At 44.9% G+C, this 20537-nt stretch overlaps 1 protein-coding gene across 3 annotated transcripts in view; it reads right to left on the bottom strand.

Annotated features, from left to right (window-relative positions):
- The window catches only part of CC2D2A (coiled-coil and C2 domain containing 2A), a 102319-nt gene that overhangs the window by 66414 nt on the left and 15368 nt on the right, over nucleotides 1-20537 (bottom strand). For all 3 annotated transcript variants that reach the window (XR_013766310.1, XM_079154520.1, XM_079154519.1), the window contains 5 exons: nucleotides 7802-7890; nucleotides 7415-7516; nucleotides 6344-6445; nucleotides 5455-5628; nucleotides 1259-1421 (listed from right to left, as the gene is read on the bottom strand). Coding sequence is in view for 2 of the 3 variants with exons in the window: in XM_079154520.1 (XP_079010646.1) it covers nucleotides 1259-1421; nucleotides 5455-5628; nucleotides 6344-6445; nucleotides 7415-7516; nucleotides 7802-7890 (630 nt within the window). In the remaining variant the exon portion in view is untranslated. The remainder of the gene's footprint in view (nucleotides 1-1258; nucleotides 1422-5454; nucleotides 5629-6343; nucleotides 6446-7414; nucleotides 7517-7801; nucleotides 7891-20537) is intronic.

The raw sequence follows: 20537 nt of genomic DNA on the forward strand, positions 1-20537 counted from the left end.
GGAATCGGCAGTGGGGCAGGAGAGCGGATCCAACAAGGACAGAGTGTTTACAGCCTACCTCCCCCAAGGACGATCCCATCCATGGCACGCTGCGTGCATGATGGTGACCCATAGGTCAAAACAGAACTGATAAATGTCCATCGCCCAGTGGTGTGGTCCCTACCATCAGGTGTCACTTGCTACAGTACTCAGTACAGTAACACTTGGTGTGCATTCTGGCCTGGAAGCCACAGGCCATGGCAGAGCCTAGGTGTGCTGTGGGCCAGCAGGTTTGCGTAAGAGCACCCTGTGATGTGCATGCAGTGACAAACCCACCCAGGGGTGTTTCTCAGAACGAGTCCCCATTGTTCCCCAATGCATGACTGCACTAAAGACTGGGCATGCTGAGGAAGCAGAATCTTCCAGAACCCTGGCATTCACATGCCAGATACCACCTCATCACGAACCTAGCGGTCTCCAAAATTTTCACTAAAATATTTTTAACTCTTCACCAAATATATGTCTGTTTCTTTATTGTCACACATGCACTGCTGTGCCTCCAAGATTAATCCAAGAAAGGATGAAGTTATAAATAAACATAAGCAGCAGTCTGGGTATGCTCCTCCTGTAGCCCAGGGGTGAGCAAACTCTCCTTTGGAAGCTACTGCTCTCGACAATAGCAAAGCAGCAGGGACAGGAGTTAGATTTTTGAAGATCTTCTGTGTGAGTCACAATACTAGACGCTTCACTCATGTTATTGCTTCAATGTGCCCAATCAGAATAAAGGCCAAAGTCATCTCTTAATACAGGGGGCTCTATAATGGGACTCAGATGTTCTGTCATCTCATGTGTGGACTACTAGGTTGGTAAGCAGGAGGACCCTGGCACTCTTACAGGAAAAGAGCAAAAAGACCCAGGTCACAAAGGCAGCCTGGAGTGGCAATGCAGGTTCATCAGATGCTCCCACAAGACCCTGCCGTAGCCCGAGGGCGAGGAACCTCACCAGCCCGAATCTCAGGGCCCCTAGAACTGGCCACTGACCTGATGAAGAGCCCCACACGGTCCCCTGTGGTTTCTTTTGCTGTTCTCCGAGTGAGTATTTTTTAAATGGGTTTTTCCCCATGGTCTGTATTTTTGTCTCATGATTATTTTCTTGATTTTAATTCAGATTAGAAATAAGAATGATTCTGCGCCTGGGCCATCCTTATATATCAGCCATATTTCATCTGAAGGAAGTGAAGATACCCATGCTGAGCGGGAAAGATGAAAGAGGAAGTACCTGTCAGTCTACTGGGTATGAAGAGGATTTCTTTTTCCTTCTGCAGCCAAACATGGACGCTTTCATAATCTGCAGGTCTGATGGCCACAAAATCATCGGCCACGTGATCTAAGCCCAATAGGAAGTCCTCAGCATCCTTTCCACTCAACAGTTCTTCCTCATCCTGCAAGATGTTAAAAAATAACAAGAAAAAATCAGGCCAAGATTCTTAGTTTACTTAGGAGAATAATTATTGATACTGAGCTCATCGAAATTAACAGGTCTTGCAACAAACTTTCTTTACCTTTTCTTGCTTTTCATGAAAGTACAAAATTATTGACCTTTCATATGTAACAAGTGGGTTTTCCTTGATTCTTTTTCACTATCCTATAGACCTGGGAGATGTCGAAATCAGAAAGCAATCGAAATCCTGACCATGCCCACCTCCCTTAAAGGCACTCATCTGTTGATGTTTATGCAAAGAACTTGGCCACAGAAGTCATGTGGTGTTCAGCCTTCCAAGGGCTGGGCCACAGGCTGAGCTTGGATGGCCTGGCTTTGAAGCCCAACATCTCCTGCTGCTGCCTGGAGGACTGGAGGGAACTTATTTACCTTCTGATCCTCAGTTTTATCAGCTGTAAAGTGGGGATATTAACAAAGCTTACATCTCAGGACTTGGTGAGGACAAGAGAAAATCATGCATGCACAATTTCTAAGCCCAGAGACTGAAATACGCTGATTTTGTTTATTTCCCAAAATTTTGTCCTTTTTCATCTTTCTCCTATTTCTCCTCTTATTTTAAAAATTCAAACCTGGCACCCGTGTTTGAGCACTGTCTTTTAAACCCTGTGGAGTCTTCCAGCGAGCTGAAGACAGGGGTGGTAGCCTGGCTACTGGTCTCCTAATATTTCTTCTCCAGATACACAAAACAATAAGAAAAGAAAGCTAAATATTTATGGAAACCCTGCTTTCGACATAACTTGAAGAAAGAGAATGACAAAAATATCAAAGAAGTAAAAAGGAGAGTCCCCAGTAGCAGTGTGTGGTTTGTCAAGCTCTTGGCCTACCTGCTTTGGGGAGCAGGGCAGACAGACAAGGGAAGCCAGCATGGAGGCCTCTGGATCATCTCCAACTGTCCAGAGGACCTAAATCTACTCTGAGTATGAAAATGCTTAGAAAGTGTCTGGGCAGACGAGAGTTGGGACCACAGGGATAGGGTCCCAGCGGGTGTAGGATTTAAAAGGGTGGTATAGAAGCACACAGTGAAAAATCTAAGAAAAGGGGCCAGTAAGCTTTGGAGGTGATAGGTGTGATCTCAGAGGATCCCTCAAACTGATGCTGCAACATTCCAAAGGTGGAGCCTAAATTTCCCTTCAAGAATGACTGTCCTCTCAGTCTATGCCCAAAGGACTTAAAATCAGCATACTACAATGACATAGCCACATCAATGTTTATAGCAGCTCAATTCACAATAGCTAGATTGTGGAACCAACCTAGATGCCCTTCAACAGATGAATGGATAAAGAATGTGGACTATATACACAATGGAATATTACTCAGCCATAAAGAAGAATAAAATTATGGCATTTGCAGGTAAATGGATGGAGCTGAAGAATATCATGATAAGTGAAATAAGCCAACCCCAAAAAACCAAAGGCTGAATGTTTTCTCTGATAGGTGGATGCTGATACATAATGGGGCGGGGGAGCATTAAGTAAAGAATGGAGGAATGTGTGTACAGGGAAATGAGGGGAGGGGAGGAAGCAGGGGGAGGGAAAGATGGTGGAATGAGACAGACATCATTGCCCTAGGTACATGTAAGATTACACGAATAGTGTGACTCTACATCGTGTACATCCAGAGAAAATGAAAAGTTGTACCTCATTTGTGTACAATGAATCAAAATGCTTTCTGCTATCATGTGTAACTAAGTAGAACAAGCAATAAAAAAATAAAATAAATGCAAAAAAAGAAAAAGAGTGACTGTCCTTGAGAACTTGCTGCTGGAGTGTGGAGGAGGTGGTGGCATAGAACTTCTGAGACTGGGTCCCCAAAGGCACTGTGGCTTCCTGTGAGTCTCTCTCTCGGATCACTTGCTCTGGGGGAAGCCAACTTTTGGGTCATGAGAACTCAATGTTATGCGGAGGTCCCCAAGGAGGGATGGATGGCCACCTTGCAGGCAAACCCTCCAGGCCCAGCCCACCTCCAGATGTCTGCAGCCTCGACTGTCTTGGCTGCAGTCTAATGAGAGATCCTGAGCCAGAGCGACCCGAGTATTGACTTGTGAGACGAATACTATGGAATAAACTGAGATGTTCCCAAGCTTTCAGAGACCTGGCTAAGAAAACACACTTCAGGGAAGCATGTTTTGAGGGAGAGATGATGGGCGAAGCCCAGGAATAAGCCAACCATGCAGATTTTGGAATGTTCAATTGTTTTCCATTTTCCTTTTTTAATGTGGCAAAATATATGTGACATAAATTTACCATTTCAACGTTTTTAAGTGTGCAGCTCAACAGCTCTGAGCAGATTCATATTGCTGTGCTACCAATCCCACCGCCCATTTCCAGAAATCTGAGACTCTATACTCATTAAACAATAGCTCCCATTCCTTCCTTCCCCGGGGCTCTGGAAAGCACCATGATAGATTCTGTGCATATGATTTTGATTTCCCTAGGTATCGCATGGAAGTGAATCACACAATATTTGTCAGTTAGTAAGTGTCTTATTTCATTTAGCGTAAGTCTGTAAGCGACATCTATGTGGTGGCAGGTGTCAGAATCTCTTTCCTTTTGGATACTGAAAGGCTTTCTGGTGCACTTATGCACCACAGTTTGCTCACCCATTTATCAGTCAGTGAGCACTTGGCTGCTTCCTCCCTTTGGCTATTGTGAACAATGCTGCTATGAACCCTGGCGTCCAAATATCGACTCAAGTTCCTGTTTGCAAAATCTCGGGGTATATGGGGTGGGAGGGGGTGAGGGGAGGAAAGATAGTAGACTGAGCTGGACAGTATTACCCTATGTATATGTATGATCACACGAATGGTACGAATGTACATTGTGTGCAGCCATAGAAAAGAAAAGTTGTACCCCATTTGTGTACCATGAATCAAAATGCAGTCTGTAAAAATAAAAATTTAAAAAAGTTAAAAAAAATAAAAAGAAAGGTAGCGTCGATCTAAAAATCAAATGGAGATCAATAGAGGAAAGGGGTGAAGGGACAAGAAAGGGGAGGGAAGGGGAAGGGAGGGGACTGTGCTGGGGGGTGACATTGGTCAAATCATATTGTGTGCATGTGCAGATATGTAACAAGTCCCACCAGTCTGTGCAACTATAATGCATAAATAAAAAATGAGGAAAAAGAAAAAAAAAATCAGGGTTATATCCTCAGAGTAGAACTCACGGGTCGTGTGGTGACTGTGTTTGAACTGAAAGAGTCACACACTGCTCACAGCAGCTCTTCCCTTCCCCAGGCGGCTGCAGGGTCCAAGCGTCCAGCCTCCACAGCCCACCCACACTCTTTCCTATTATTTTTAGTAACAGCCATTCTGATGGGTGCGTGGTGGCAACCCAAGATGGTGTTAGTTTGCGTTTTCCTGATGCTTAGTGACATCTAACATCTTGCTACCTATTGGTCATCTGTGTGTCTTCTACGGAGAAAGCCTTAGTTAAGACCTTGGCCCAGTGGGGCCCCATTAATATACACGATTCTTATGGGTATCAACTAAAAAAGAAAAACAGAAGCCCTGGTCCATTTTAAAGTGGTGTGTTTTCTTTTTATCTGACAAATACCACCCGCAGTTATGGACTCTGGGCTCTAGCGTGGTGCTGGAGTTGGATGCAGAAAGCTGCTCACTGGCAGGTTGTGGGGAGAGAAAGTGTGGCTGCTCTGCCTTTAACAGAGTCTGCCTTCTAATCACTGAGGAGACTAGCAAGAAAAATCAGTACACCATGTTACTTCGCTTTTTTCCTACAAGAGAAAGATGGACAGGTTTAATGAAGGCCCTTACTGCTCAGACCGAGGGGTGCCACCAAGCGCTGCAGGGAGTCACGCGAGGCTGACTCCACTCACCAACCCGTAACCCTACAGCTTTACTGGGCCACAGCTGAGCTCTTCCCCACGGCACTGGCAGGCTGCTTTCTTCCCCACTGGGCCTCCCGGGCCTCGGCCTTCCTGGCAGGGCCCCCTCCGCGTTGCCATCTCCCGGTCAATACCATCTTGCTTGCTCCTTGGACAGGTGGTTCTTCTTCCTTGCCTTCCTCCTCCTCTTGACTCGTCCCACCTCTAGCTTTTCCTTTTGGCTTTTCCTCTGATTCCTCTGGTTCAGGATCAAAGTTGAAAGTAAAGAAGTTGTAGGCCTCTTCTGCAGAAGGGAAACCTGGGGGCGCCTAAGGAGAAGCGGGAGGACAAGCAGCGTCAGAGGCTTTGAACCGAAAGAGTGCCACACAATCAGCCGGCTGCCAGCTTGACACTAATGCTCTTGAGCACATTTAGGCCTCCTGACTGTTGTCTCTGTGGAAAGTACTAGATGACTAGCAAGGAATTTTAACGAGTGCAACAGGCAGTTGGAAACCTTTTTAAGTAAGGAACTCTAATTAGTTACTTTTAAAAAACCAGCAATTATTTATATTCCGGTAAGCACATAAATATATTATTTACAGCAGTAAAAGCTTTAGAAAAGATGATTAACATACCAAAAATTGGATTCATTGTTCTACAGGCCAATGCTGAGGCAATTTTGCTTAGTTATGAGAAATACAGGATTTGTTAACTTAAAAAAAAAAAAATGACCTTTTTTGGTTTTGGTTTTTTTTTGTTAGTCCCCTCTTCTCTTCTCCATAAAGGAAGGTGATGCAGACCGAACAACTTGTCTCATCACCAGTATTTCCTGCCTTCCATGCACCCCCCCTTCCTCAAATGAGGCAGTTTCTAATCTCTCCAGCTAGATGCTAGGACTTCTGGAAGTAGGAATCACTTCCCATTCTTTTTCTTACATGCTCCACGGCTGCAGGAATCAGGTAGGCAGATGGCCAACTCTTACCGGATACTTTTTCAAGCACAAATAAACAAATGAGCATGGTTTCAACAGACAGGATTTCTTACCTGAGGTTGAGACTTGATTTTTTGCACAGAAGCACGGAACTTGGCTCTTGAATAACTTTGGACGTCATCTTTTTGTTGAATGCTTTGTACCTCTTTATCAGGCTATAGGAATAGAAAAAAAACGATAGATGGATGAACCTGGGAGTCAAGAAGCTAAGGACGAACTAAATTAAGGGTAAACCCTCCCCAAACTTCTCTTCTGACCACTGGTGCATCTCATCATTCCAAAGAAATGAAACACTTATAAACTTCGAATATCCTTGAAGGTCAAGACTGACAAAAAAATACAAAATTTTATGCTCAATAAACCCTAAAATGAAAAGTGTTACTTCATTCTATAGATCAGTAAATTATCCATGACACAGAAGGTCGTTTCCCAATGGTTTATAAAGAAAAGTTTCAGTGAGGTCTGATTATAAATAGGTTCAATGCTGCCCCCCACCCCATTTCGCTGGGCTCCTAGGGGCATCCATCGGAGGACTGACCACCCTATACCTCCAGTGGCTGCTGATGTGCCGGTCACCCCCACTGAGCTCCTCAAGGGCAGGCTGTTATGGAGCCAGTCGTGGCTCACCATGTTCTGAGCCTGTCGGATCCATGACAGGCGGGCGTCTCCCAAGGTTCTGGCTGGCAAGGTAGACTGTGTTAAAGGATCAGATCCTCGGTTGCCTGGACAGGGGACCCGGATCACAGGTGGAGAATTTTTGGTCCTAACTAGTGGAGGCCAGGTTGTTCAGGATAATTTCCGTGATGCTTACGTGTTCTGGGAGGTTTGCATTCAAAAGAGATCAAGCAGCGGCTCGTGTTGGTGAACCGGATTACTGACCAAGGTTTCCCAACTGGCTCCCCCTTTCAGTCTGACCATAGCTGCTAATGACGACTCAGACTTACAGAGGGAGGGTAGAACGTGGGCCAGGAACTCTTGAAAACTCTGTGAACGTGTGTTAACTTACCAAATCCACAAAACGATACCCAGAATTAGGTCCTGGTATGATCCCTATTTCACAGAAGTGGACGCAGATCCAGAGAATAGAGAAGATACGTGTGAAAGCAAGATGGTCCACTTCTCACCTCTGTGCCAAATCCAGTCTCCAGTTCTCTCTCCTTGGGACTTCGCAGGCGCCTGGGTCGCGGGGTGGGGATTTCCTGCAGCAACGCACTTTCTGCCTTGGACTAAAAAGTCAAAAATTACTGCTACGTGTCATGAGGAATGAAATCCTCAGTCACCGTCCCTCTGGAAGCAACAGCGGAAAGCACACGTGATGCCTCAATTGGAAGAATGACATTAATTGTCACGCATAATTTTCATCCGTGCCGATGAAAAACCCTACGTTAACATTTAGAATCTGAAAAATAAATTGAACGGTGCTGGATTCCGCGTGGTTGCACCCAAAGCAAGTGGGACACACCTGGAAAGCAGCACTGGGCGGGGAGGAGGCCACCCATGCAATTCCTCACCCGTGCGGCCTGCAGCTTCTCCCTCATGCGCTCCCTCATGGAGAACTCGGCAAAGCCCGTCCTGGAAGCTGCAGGAATTGGAGGTAAGCCTTTAAAAATAAAGGAAAATTACTTTAAAGTCTTTTTTTTTTTTTTTTCCCTAAAGGGAAAATTAAATTTAAGAAGTGAGAGAATGCAATTTTATTTTGCCAGTTCAGCCCTTCACGTAAGCGGACATGAGAAAATGCTGACGACCCTTCTTTTGACATGGTGAGTGTACGTCTTGGCTTCTTTGAGACTCTGACGAGAGAGCCTGGGTCCTGCCAGAGGCCGTCACCTAGACTTAACTAAGAATAAAATGAACGACATGTGACTCTCCAAGCCACACAAACACTTACCCACTCAATTACCGTTGGAAAGATGTGCTCAGATTTGCTGATTTGAGAAGAGCCTTCTCAAATGGATGGCTGATGAGTCTGGGTTTTGGATTGTATGTTTTAACTTTGACCAGAGAAACTTTTCCATAGGATCAGGCCACAGCCCTGAGTGGCATTGTGGAGACACTATCATTGAATATGGATGTAAACGTCTGGGACCACTGGGCAGTAGCTACTGTATGTCAACTGCACATTCTCCTCAATCTTCATGGGACCCTGATAACGGCGACAGAGAGGGCCCAGGTGTTACCATCACCAGGTGTCATGAAGATGAAGACTCCGAGGCCCCGTGAAGAGATGCCTGGCTCCACCATCACTCACTCAGGCTGCGGAAGACTTGGGATTAGGTGCCAGTTCTATGTTCCCTGATGTGCTACACCATCCAGAATCTATAAAGAACCCAAAAAACTCTACACCAAGAATACAAATAGCCCAATCAACAAATGGGCTAAGGAAATGAACAGACACTTCACAGAAGAAGATGTACAAGCAACCAACAAACATATGAAAAAATGTTCGACATCTCTAGTAATAAGAGAAATGCAAATCAAAACTACCCTAAGATTCCATCTCACCCCAATTAGAATGGCGATTATCAAGAATAAAAGCAACAATATGTGTTGGCCAGGATGTAGGGATAAAGGTGCACTCATACATTGCTGGTGGGGTTGTAAATTAGTGCAGCCACTCTGGAAAGCAGTGTGGAGATTCCTTAGAAAACTTGGAGTGGAACCACCATTTGGCCCAGCTATCCCACTCCTTGGCCTATACCCAAAGGACTTAAAATCAGCATACTACAGAGATACAGCCACAACAATGTTCATAGCTGCTCAATTCACAATAGCCAGATTGTGGAACCAACCCAGATGTCCTTCAATTGATGAATGGATAAAGAAACTGTGGTATATATATATATATACAATGGAATATTATTCAGCCTTAAAGAATAATAAAATTATCGCATTTGCAGGCAAATGGATGAAATTGGAGAATATCATGCTAAGTGAGATAAGTCAGTCTCAAAAAACCAAATGAGGAATGATCTTACTGATAAGCGGATGATGATACATAATGGGGGGCAGGAGGGAGGCAAGAATGGAGAAAGGAGGGACTGTATAGAGGGAAAAGAGGGGTGGGAGGGGTGGGGGAGGAAACGAAAAATAACAGAATGAATCAAACACCATTACCCTATGTAAATGTATGATTACACAAATGGTATGCCTCTACTTCATGTACAAACAGAGAAACAAGTTGTGCCCCATTTGTTTACAATAAAAAAATTTAAAAAAGTTTTAAAATCTATCCCAATATAAAAATAAAAATTTTATCTTACAGGGTAATATTGAAAAAAAAATAGGTAGAAATGAAATGGAGTCTTTGATAAAAGGAACGTCAGTCTGGTTGAAGCACAGTCACTGCTGGGTGGAAGGAAGAGATGATGGCAGGAGTCTGGGGTTACATAAGGGGCCTCACGGGAGTCTTGATTGTGTTCTCCAAGAAGGCGGAGGCCTTTAAGAAAGTGGAGGGAGGAGGAAGTCAGTGTCGCAGTGCTTTAGAAGCAGCACCTGGGTGCAGGTACTGGATGGTCGGGTTGGAGTGGGCAAGGCACCAGGGACCCTGACTGGGACATCGGGGTATAAGACAATAGGGAAAGGGGGTCCTTGGGCATCAGTGCAACCTCACGTGATGGGCAGGTGGGAGGCAATGAACAGCGCGTGGTGGTTGCAGTAGCAATCGGCATCATCTAGGAACTTCTTAGACATACTAGGTCTTAGGCCACGCCCAGCTGACTGAGCGCAATCTAGGGGATCTAAACACACTCAGGTTGGAAGACCCTGGTCTAGAGAAAGGCAGAGAAGGTGTCTGCAGGCTCATCTGAGGCGGTCAAGAGTGTGAGGCTACTAGGGGAAGCAGAAGAGGAGGGACCAGGCTGGGACTTCCAAGCTGAGTTTGCTCAGAGCCAGGACGAGTCTGAGGTGCTTGTCCAGGACACTGTGCTCTGGGACAGCGGCCAGGCCCAAAGGCAAAGACTGGGGAAGCATTTTGACCATGGAGAGCTGAAGGTTTGAGAAGACTCTGAGGGAAAGATGCTGCAAGAGAAAGGTCCTGACACTGACCACCCTGTCAAGGGAGGCAGGCTGGCGGCTGAAGACCAGCGGTGAAGGACAAGAGGCAGAGAGAAGGAAGTGAAGAGAGAAAGACCCCAGCTTCGCCATTTCCCAGCATCTGCTTTCTGCAAACACTGACCATCATCCGGGCTTCGAAGCCCATTTCTGCAGCATGCCGGGTTCCCGAGTTCTGCTGCCTTCCTTTTGTGATAGAAAGACGTAGAAAGTATGCACATCTTGTCCACAACCACGCTTACTCAATGTCTTAATGGAAGCATGAAATATTTACGATGACAATCATAATCTTGCATGTGTTTGTTGAGGTTCAAAGTTCTTGAAAAGAATCTCGGTCAGCTCACTAAAATGGCCCTTGGCATTCTTTTTAAAATCAGTTTTAGAAAGTCATCGTTTTGCACCTGAAGCTTGTGTAACCACAGCAGATGACATCCCTGTGACACAGGTCCTAGGCTTTTCCTTGGCTGCATCTGTCATGTTTGCATTTATATATCTCTGTGGTCATTTGATTAACACCTCTTCCCTCCCAAGTTCCAAGGTGCCAGTCACGTAGGGGAGGTGCACCCCAAGCGTCACTGAGCGTGTGGTGTGCCGGGTGGGTAACCGGGCCTCTGGTCTCCTCGGAGCTTGCCAGTGCTCTCTGGCTGGTCACCTTCCCTGTCTCCCCTCCCTGAGAGACAGAGGCCCTTTCCAGGCTTAATAACACATTTCTTTGAATATGTAAAATCATCTTGCTTATTTACTCCCCTTTAAAGGAGATGAAGATATTGAGTTGTTCCAGTTTACTCAAAACAGTTACTACTCATACCTGGTTCACAGAATACTTTTCTGAAATCTTCTTTTTTTCCCCTTTTTCTTTGTGGTGCTGGGGATGGAGTCCAGGGCCTTACTCGTGCTAGGCAAGTGTTCTACCAGAGCTGCATCCCCAGCCCTTCTGATTTTTTCTTTAAAATAGAGACAAGATATTTTATTAAACACCATTGCTTCTGAATAATAGTATTATTTTTTTTTAAACAAAAACCTTAAAATTCTTGAAAGAATACAAAATAGTTCTTGCCTGATATTTTTGGTAAGGATGATATTGATTTATTTTCATATACTATATTTTGTAAGCAGTTTAGGTTCACAGCAAAATGAGAGGAAGGTAGGGAGATTTTCCCAGAGCTGCTTCCCACACAAGGCACAGCCTCCCTGCCCCAGAGTAGTAGGTTCAGTGTTCCAGCTGACGCACCAGCCTGGGCGCATCCTTGTGACCTGAGACCACCATTTACCTCGGGTTCACCCTGGGTGCGTACTTCTGTGGGTCTGCACCAACGCACAGTGTCACGGATCCCCTGACACAGCAGCGCACAGAGCGGGTCTGCCGCCCTTGAACGTCTCTGTGCTTCTCCCATTCTTCCCTCCCTCCCATTATCCTTGACAACCACTGGTTTTTAAAACTGATCTCTATATTTTTTTACAGCAAAAGACATTTAGAGGCTATACGGATTTCCAAATCTGGTCCACACAAGCACTTAATGACCTGTCATCTCCCAGTTAGCATGTGACCAGCCTTTGAGCAAAGACCGTGCTGGAGGCTTTTGTATCTGGTACACAGTCGTGACAGACCAGTCGAGGAAGAACACACAGAGCAACAGTGAGGCATGGGGGTATCATACTTAAAAAGGCATTTTAACAAAATAAACGTACTCCTCGTTTGGCTGAAACCAGTGATGATTATGGCGGCTTCCTTAGGATAGCACTACTAACAAGGCCCCCATGGCACTAGCTCACTCCCTTTGACACAAACACTAAGAGGGTTAAGTGTTTTACTTTTATTTTGGTAGAATATGGCAAATAGTTTCTTTAAACCGCTTTAAGGCAGGCCTTCTAAGGTATTTTGTCCCTACATTATTGTCAGTGGCTCCACTTCATTCCTAAGCAGCCGCGTGATGCAAACTTGCTAGACTGATACGCTCTGGTGCAGAGTGAGCGGCCTTGCAGGCTGCAGGAGGGTGTGATTTCATGATCACATGAAGCGGTGCATCCAGAAAGTGGCTCTCTGACACAGCAAGGGAAATCTGGCACGGAAAAAGTGTCTGCGCCCTCAAATGTCCAGTGAGTGGGATGAAAGCAATTTGTAAAGTTTTTAAAGATTGAATTGGGGGTATGCAGGAACTTATGGCTTCCGAGGAATTTCCAGACATTCCATTAAAATATATATATACAGGGTCTATGTGGTTAGAAATTCAAATTTCCTGGACAAAGAACGCACTTCTCCAGAGGCAGCAAGGGACCATCGGTGGGCAACTCTGCACTCGCTCCCCAGACAACCCATCAGCCAAGGCGACTCAGCCTCATGTCTGCACACGGCTTCCAGATCTATCCACCCTGCCTGCTTTTCTTGACAGTAACCCTGTCTTTCTCCTCACGGGCTTAAGAAAATGGTGGACAATTTCCATTTTTCTCTCAACCACTCTGGTATGCCTGACTCCTCAAAAACCACAACCTCATGCTCCTAAAAACACAGGAATTGCATATTGAAATAATTTCCTGTTTCTCTCATCTTATGTCCCCAAATAACATGGTTCAGAATCCTGATGCTCATGCCATTACTTGATTCTTTAAGAACAGCTTTATTGACCGGTAAGTCACATGCCACAAAGCTCATGCTTTTAAAATATGTAATTCAGTAGTTTTTATTTCTCTCTTCATCAGTATACAGATTTGGGTTGTTTCTACTTCTTTGACTATTGTCAACATTGTTGCTATGAACATTTGTGTATGAGTAAGTGGTGTGGACACCCATATGTTTCCAATTCTTTTGGATACAGACTAGTTGCTGAATTGTTGAGTCATATGCTAATTTGAACTCTATTTTAAACTTTCTTAGGAACTTCTAAAATGTAGATCCAAAGTGACTGCAGCATTTTGCATTTCTATCAGCAATGCACAAGAGTTCCAACTTCTACACATTCTTGCCAACACTTATTATTCTCTGTCTTTTTACAAAATTACAGTCATCTTACTGAGGTGAAGTGATATCTAAGAGTGGTTTTGATTTCCATCTCCTAATGGCTAATGATGTCAAGCATCTTTCATAAGCTTGTCAGTCAATTATGCATCCTTTTTGGAGAAGGCCTATTTAAGTCTTTCGTCTATTTTAACATGGGGTTATTGGCTTTGCATGCTCTAGCTACTACTCCCTTTTCAGATATTTGACTTGAAAATATTTTTTCTCTTATATGGGCTGTGCAGAGCTTTGATGTCATCCAGAGATAAGAGCCTCGGGACTTTTCAGGCCCTACCTGGGCATATAGGAACGACGTTGGGACTTTTCAAAGCCACCAGTGGACAACTCATTCCCCAGTTTTTCCCTTTAAGATTTTTCGTCATTCTCTTGTAGACCCCCAACTGGCAATGCCATCTGCCAAACAACCCCAGCTATGGCTTCCCACAGATGTCCCGTTCTCACAGAGTGAGCTCTGATTTCGTCCAATAAGAAGAACCCCAGAGAAAAGAGCTTTCCCGTAAGCTGAAGTGCACAGGTCAAATAGTGCCAACTCCCAGGCAGTGGGACTTGTGAGGAGATCCAGAGGCATTCCCCCTCCAAGGACTTCAGGGCGGTAGCCTTCCCAGCCACCACCTGTGGGATTGTGAAGCTGGGTAAAGAGGGACAGGATTAAGGCAAGGGACCAGGACACCAAGCTTGCTCTTCCTACTGACACTCAGCTGCTTTTCCGAAACAGAAAACTCCTTGGACTGTTGCAAACCTTCAGATAATTTCTTAAAATAAAATAGAATAAAGTTTATTTTGATAGCTTTCACAATGTTCTGTCTGGGGAAGTGGGTTCTCTAGGGTCCATTCTGGAAGCAGCCCCACCTGCCTTTACCTTTGCAGAGATCCCTGTGCCTCTAGCTAAGCCATTGCTCTGTGGCTCTCGCTGCCTAGCCCAGAGCTGCCGTATACCTTGGAGTACACAGGGCTTCACAAGGACACCATGGAGTTAGCAACGGGCCATCTGAGGGTATTAACTGGGATTATCTGAGTCATATAGGCTGTAGACCAGGTAAGCAGGGTGATGACTCTCTCTTCCATCTCCTACTCTAGATAAAGAATATGCCTCTCAAAAGTTTTCATTTATTTAAATTTCAGTCATTAACAATTATTGACTAAGTTTCACAGCCTCTCTGTATTTTCACCAATTTTGTTGCATTGAGCTCTCTAATACAGCTCAATCAAAATTCAGGGTGGACAATAGAAGATTCTCAAGCACAAACATACAGAAAATCTGGCAGGGAAGTGGAAGGCATTTGAGAAGAAGGAGATGGTATGAAATTTCCAACGGCTAAGAAAGAGTTTATTATTTCTGATTTAGCTGACCGTGGTGATCAAATCACTGTGATGTTTAGATTCCTTCGGGAAACAAAATGGATAAACAGTTTTATTTTTAAACATAAACATTTACAATAGGCCAGAGATGAAATCTTTAGCGACTATTTAAAACTATGATAAAAATTTATGGCAATTTAAAAACACGCAGCTAGTATTTCCAGAACTCTCGGAGGGCAGGGGGTGTGGAGGCTTGGGCCCGCTGGCCTCAACTATCCCACTTCTGCCCCTCTCATTGCTCAACCCCCCCCCCCCATAAAAATCATCTGCCTTGAATAATTCCAGGGGCGGAATGCAAATGAGGAGTTGGACAGTGTGGGACAGAAGGCAACATCACTTCAGCAGCAGAAGCAGGACAGGAAGAGAGGACAGAAGCCAGGGCTTGGAGGAAAGTGAACTGGGTGGAGAGTCAGACGCAGGAACCCAGCATGCTCCGCGCACCACGGTGGTTCTCTGGGAACAGGGCTCTGCCGACCTCCAGGCAGGAAGAAGGCAGGGCAGGGAGAGGGCGGAAAGGTGAAGGGTGGCTGGCCCTGGGGCGTAAGATTGTGGGGCATTATTTTCTTTTACTTCTTTCTCCTGATTTTCTGATTTTTATAGAATAGACTAGTATCACTTATGTCTCACTACATAAAAAGGAAGTCAAAACAGGCTCTCCCTGAGGTAGAAGCCCGGCACTGCTGGTGATTCCGATTTGTGGAGCCGCTCTGGGGGGACTTCTCTGGTCACTTTCTTCTTTTCTAGTTCTCCCAGGTTTTTTCTTACGGCCTTGTTGATGTTCTCATTTTAGATTAGCTGAACATTCGGAAGCCCTCATCTGGCACAAGCCTCCCGAGTTCCTTGGGCCCTGGGGTTCTGTCCCTGCCTGCTGCCCCTTCCTCTTTGACGTGCCTCATTTGACCCCCAAGGCTTGGGGCCTATCTGTCTGGATGAGAGCAGGTGCTCTGACATCATTGTGGTGTGGCACAGGGCAGGGGCTTCACACAGGACTTTGATAGACTCCCAGAGCGGCCAAGAACAGCTTTCTTTCACACACACACACACACACACACACACACACACACAAACACAATGTAAAGAGATACCGGGAAGCCACACCTCAGGTCACAGAGGAAGAGGGAGTCAAGCTGGCGGTGGGGGGCATCCTAAATGGCTAGGCCTCGGTGTTGAGCTGAGCGAGAGTCATTCAAGGGAAGAGCAGAGGAATGGCAGGACCTATTTTCCTAGGCTCACTCTGGCTGCTGGGGCAGGAGAGAACGAAGGGATGAGGGCAAGGAGAGCAGACAGGAGGCTGTTGCTTTGTTCTAGAAGAGAGGCACGTGGTCTGGACCAGGGTGGTAGTGGTGGAGGTAGTGAGAGAGGGTCCTGTTTTAGATTTATTCTGAAGGTGGAGCAGTGCTATTATGGTTTGGATCCGAGGTGTCCCCCAAGCTGTGTTAGTGCAAGAACAGGCAGAGGGGAAGTGATTGGGTTATGAGAGCCCTCACCCCACCAGCCCATCCTAATTTGAATGGACTAACAGGGTGGCAGCTGAAGGTAGCTGAGGCATGGCTGGAGGAAGTAGGTCAGGGGCGGGGGGTCCCTAGAAGGGTTCATCTTTCCTGCAGCCCCTTCTCCTTTCTCTGTTTCCTGCCTGCCGAGAACTGAACGACTTTCCTCCATTGAGCCCTTCTGCCATGATGTTCTGCCTCACCTTGGCCCAGGGCAATGGAATCAACCAACCATGGACTAAATCTCTGAAATCATAGCCCAAAATAAACTGCTCCTCCACTAGAGTTGTTCTTGTCAGGTGTTTTGGTCACAGCAATGAGAAGCTGCCTAACACAGACAGGCAGGTCTTGGTGGTGATTTGATGTGGGCAGATGTAGGCAGATAAAAGGACAGCGGTCAAGGCTGACTCTTGAGCTTTTGGAACAAGCAATAGAAAAATGAAATATCCACTTAGTAAGATGGAGAAGATGTAGCAGGAACAGATCAGTGTTGGGAGAGATCAGAAGCTGAGATTCAGCTGAGTAAAATTTGAGTTTTCTCAAAATAGATCATAGACCTCACTGTGTAAGTAAGAGCTAAAACAATAGCCTCCTAGAGGAAAACACAGGGGAAAAAGTCATGACCTGATGTTGTGCAAAGAATTTTTAAATGCCACTCCAAAGCACGAGATATAATTAAAAATAAATTTGAGTTTATCGAAGTTAAAAACATTTGTACTTCAAAAACACTATTGAGAAATTGAAAAGACAAGCCATTTGCTTAGAGAAAATATCTACAAATTATATATCTGATATATACTTGTTTTAGAATAGATAAAGAACTCTTTACAACTCTACAGTATGACAAAAAAGTTTAGATAGAAATTTTATTAAAAGGATAAACAAATGGGCTGGGGTTGTAGCTCAGTGGTAGAGCACTTGCCTAGCATGTGTGAGGCCCTGGGTTCAATTCTCAGCACCACATATAAATAAATGAATAAAAATAAAGGCCTATCAACATTTAAAAAATATTTTAAAAAGAGGATAAAGAAATGGTTAATAATATCAAAAATACTCAAAATCATGAATCATCAGGGAAATGCAAGTTAAAAACACAATGAAATACCACTATACAGCTACTCAAAAGCTAGACAGTTGTTCTCTCCTTACCTGCAGTTACCTGTGGCCAACCACAGTTCAGAAATATTAAATAAAAAATTTAAGATATGAACAATTCATAAGTTTAAAATGGCTCACTGTTTTGAAGAGTGGGATAAAATCTCACACCACTCAGCTCCCTTCTGCTCAGGACACGAATCATCCCTTTGTCCAGGGTATCCCTGCTATATACACCACCAGCCACTAAACACTTGGTAACCATCTGGGTTGTCTGATTAACTGCTGGGGATGCTTGCAATGCTTGTGTTCAAGTCTCCTTATACTTAATAATGACCCCAAAGTGCAAGGGTGGTGATGCTGGCAATTCTGACATGCGAAAAGAAGTGGGGAAGTGCTTCCTTTTAAGTGCAAAGGTGAAAGTTCTAACTTAATCAGGACAGAAAAAATCATATGCTGAGTTTGCTAAGACCCACAGAAAAAATAAGATATTGCTAGAGGTAATATTCACATAACTTTTATTACAGAATATTAACATTGTGAATCTCTTACTGTGCCTAAATTATAAATTGAACTTTATTATGGGTAGTTATGTATAGAAAAAACAGTATGATCTGCAGTTTCAGGCATCCACTGAGGGTCTTGGAACATGACCCCTGTGTATCACCAGGAACCATGTAGTTTAAGTTAGAGGATACAGAGAAATTGGAACTCTCGTACGCTGTTGGTGGAAGTACAATGATGCAGCCACTTGGGAAAACAGATTGACCACTTCTTAAAAAATTAAACAAATTCATCATGTAACCTAGAGAGTCTACCACTAGGAATCTTCCCAAGAGAAATGAAAATATAAGGCTACACAAAGACATGCTGCAGGTGTTCAGAGTGACACTGTTTATAATAGCACCCAAATGAACATAATTCAGATGTCCACTAATAGGTGAATACATAAACAAATGTGGTATGTCCCTAAGATGGAAAACAACGCAGCCATAAAAAGGAATGAAATGTGGATACATGCCACATATATGAATACCCCCCCAAATGAGCCAGATGCAAATCACTGCATAACATATGATTCCATTTACATGTAATGTCCAATAGATCAGTGTTTGTCTAGGGTTAGGGTTGGGATTGGAGATAAGTAGATCCAAGAGAACTTTTAGGGCTAACAAAATCATAATTGGATTGTAGTTCTATGGCAAAAGCCTTTATGCTTACAAAAAAATCACCAAAGTGTGCACTTACAATCATGAATTTCATGATATATAAGGTTACCTCAATCAGGCTATTAAAAACGTAAGTTGTCTTATTAGCTATGCAAAGTGGTTGTTGCATATTTAGGCTAGAGAAGGTGCAGGCTGGGGATATCTGGGGCTGGTCAGTGTACAGATAGGATTTAAGCCGAGCAATGACAGCATGAAGGAGTGTTGATACAGAGGCCAGGTCCTGAGCCTGCAGGGTGGGGTGTGACCCCACCCTGAAGTGACAGAGGGAAGAAAGAAAACCAGGCGAGTGTAGCACCTGAAGCAAGGTAGAAACCCAGGAGCGGTGGACAGCACTTCCTTTGCTGATGGAAACCAAGGAGCTCGGGACCAAGAGCTGACTGTGGAGTTTAACCAGTGGGCAGTTCACTGGTGACCTTGACGAGGACATTTTTGGTGGGTGAGGGGGGATATTTTAGATTGGAGTGCATTCAAGAGAGGATCAGAGATGAAAATGGTAAAAGATGAGCCTGGAGCTGTTTTGATTTGAAGAAACTTTTTGAAAGGCGGCTAGAGAATCGAAGCTCTGACTAGTGTGAAATACGGGTCGTGCTTTCCACACGTCTCAGTCCTTCCACTGGGTCCTCCGGGAGCCCTGTGAGGTGGGCAGCTGCGGTGTTGGTTTACGGTGGTGTTTCCTGCGTTCCTCCTGGGCCTCCTGTGACCAGAATGTTCTTCCCATTCTGCAGCTGCTGGACTCCAGGGCAACTCCCAGGACCCCACTCCCTCGGGCCGCCCTCCCGAGATCTCAGACTGTACTTGGTTACAGTATGTAGTGTGTTGGGTCAGTCTCTCCAGGTCTTGGTGACCTAAAGTCAATTATCCATTTCATTTACACCAAATTTCACTGGATTCCGAACTTTCTTTTCAACCAATACTGAGAAATTGGCTCTGAAAAGAGACTTTAATCAGAGACACTAACATGAATGAATGGGAAACAGATGTTAGTAATGAAGAAATCTATGTTCATAAGAAACTACTTAGCATTTGATGGTTATTCTCTTAAGAGACGGTGGAAGATGGAACCATGGCGGAATGTGTATACTCTAAAACGAGATGTTTATTTGATTTGGAACTGTTTGATTTGGACATGTTCGGTGAAAGGCTTTATTTGGATGCTCTGACTTTATATGTGTTTGATTAGAAAACTAGAAGTCAAAGTTTTCACGGCGGGGCTCTGTGAGGTAGTTCACCAGGGAGATGGCACCTCTGGGCATGAGTCTAGTGCTGTGTGTGAGGACATAGGGTCGGTGATACTGGCCTTTCAGTTTCTCAATGCAGCCTGACCTTGACAACCCTGGACCTGTAGCAATGCCATAGTGTGACAGATGGGCACAAGTTCAAGGTGGTAGTGTTGAGGGGCAGCCCAGATCCATGAGAGGTTTGGGAGAGTCAAGGGAGGAACATTGGCATCCAGGTGCAGACTCGGTTGTAAGGGACGCTGTTCAAGGTGGCAAGTGCACACGCCTGCATGGGGCAGGGCCTGGAGCAAAGAGCAGAGGGGCCAGCTCGAGACCAAGCTCACCCAGCACGTCCTGTGCAGCGCCATCTGCGCGTCAGCACTGGGCCAGGCAGAGTGGAAAGGCGGTCTCTGGCCTCCAGGTCTCCAGGTCTGGTGGTGGTGGTGGTGACAGGGCTGGGCACCCATCACAGGATGACTTCAGATACTCACATAGCCCAGGGGGCGTGGGAGCACAGGGCCTGCTGTGCCCACCAGGAGTAGGGCATGCTTCCCAAAGGGACAGCATGTTTTTCATTGATTTATTTATTTAAGATGAGATTTATTTAGGATAAGACAAAAAAAAATACATAAAAAACAAAAAATTTTTAAAAAATTAGGCAATGGGGTAATACTAGGGAAGGGAAAAGCAATGATCTACCCAAGTGCCAATCTTTTTGGGAAAAATGAGGGGTAGTCAGACTGACAATCTTGTGAAGCCTCTGAACTGACTTTTGAGTGCTTTTTTTTTTTTCC

This window comes from Sciurus vulgaris, assembly GCF_902686455.1.
Source record: "Sciurus vulgaris genome assembly, chromosome: 9".
In the NCBI taxonomy this organism is placed as follows: Eukaryota; Metazoa; Chordata; class Mammalia; order Rodentia; family Sciuridae; genus Sciurus; species Sciurus vulgaris.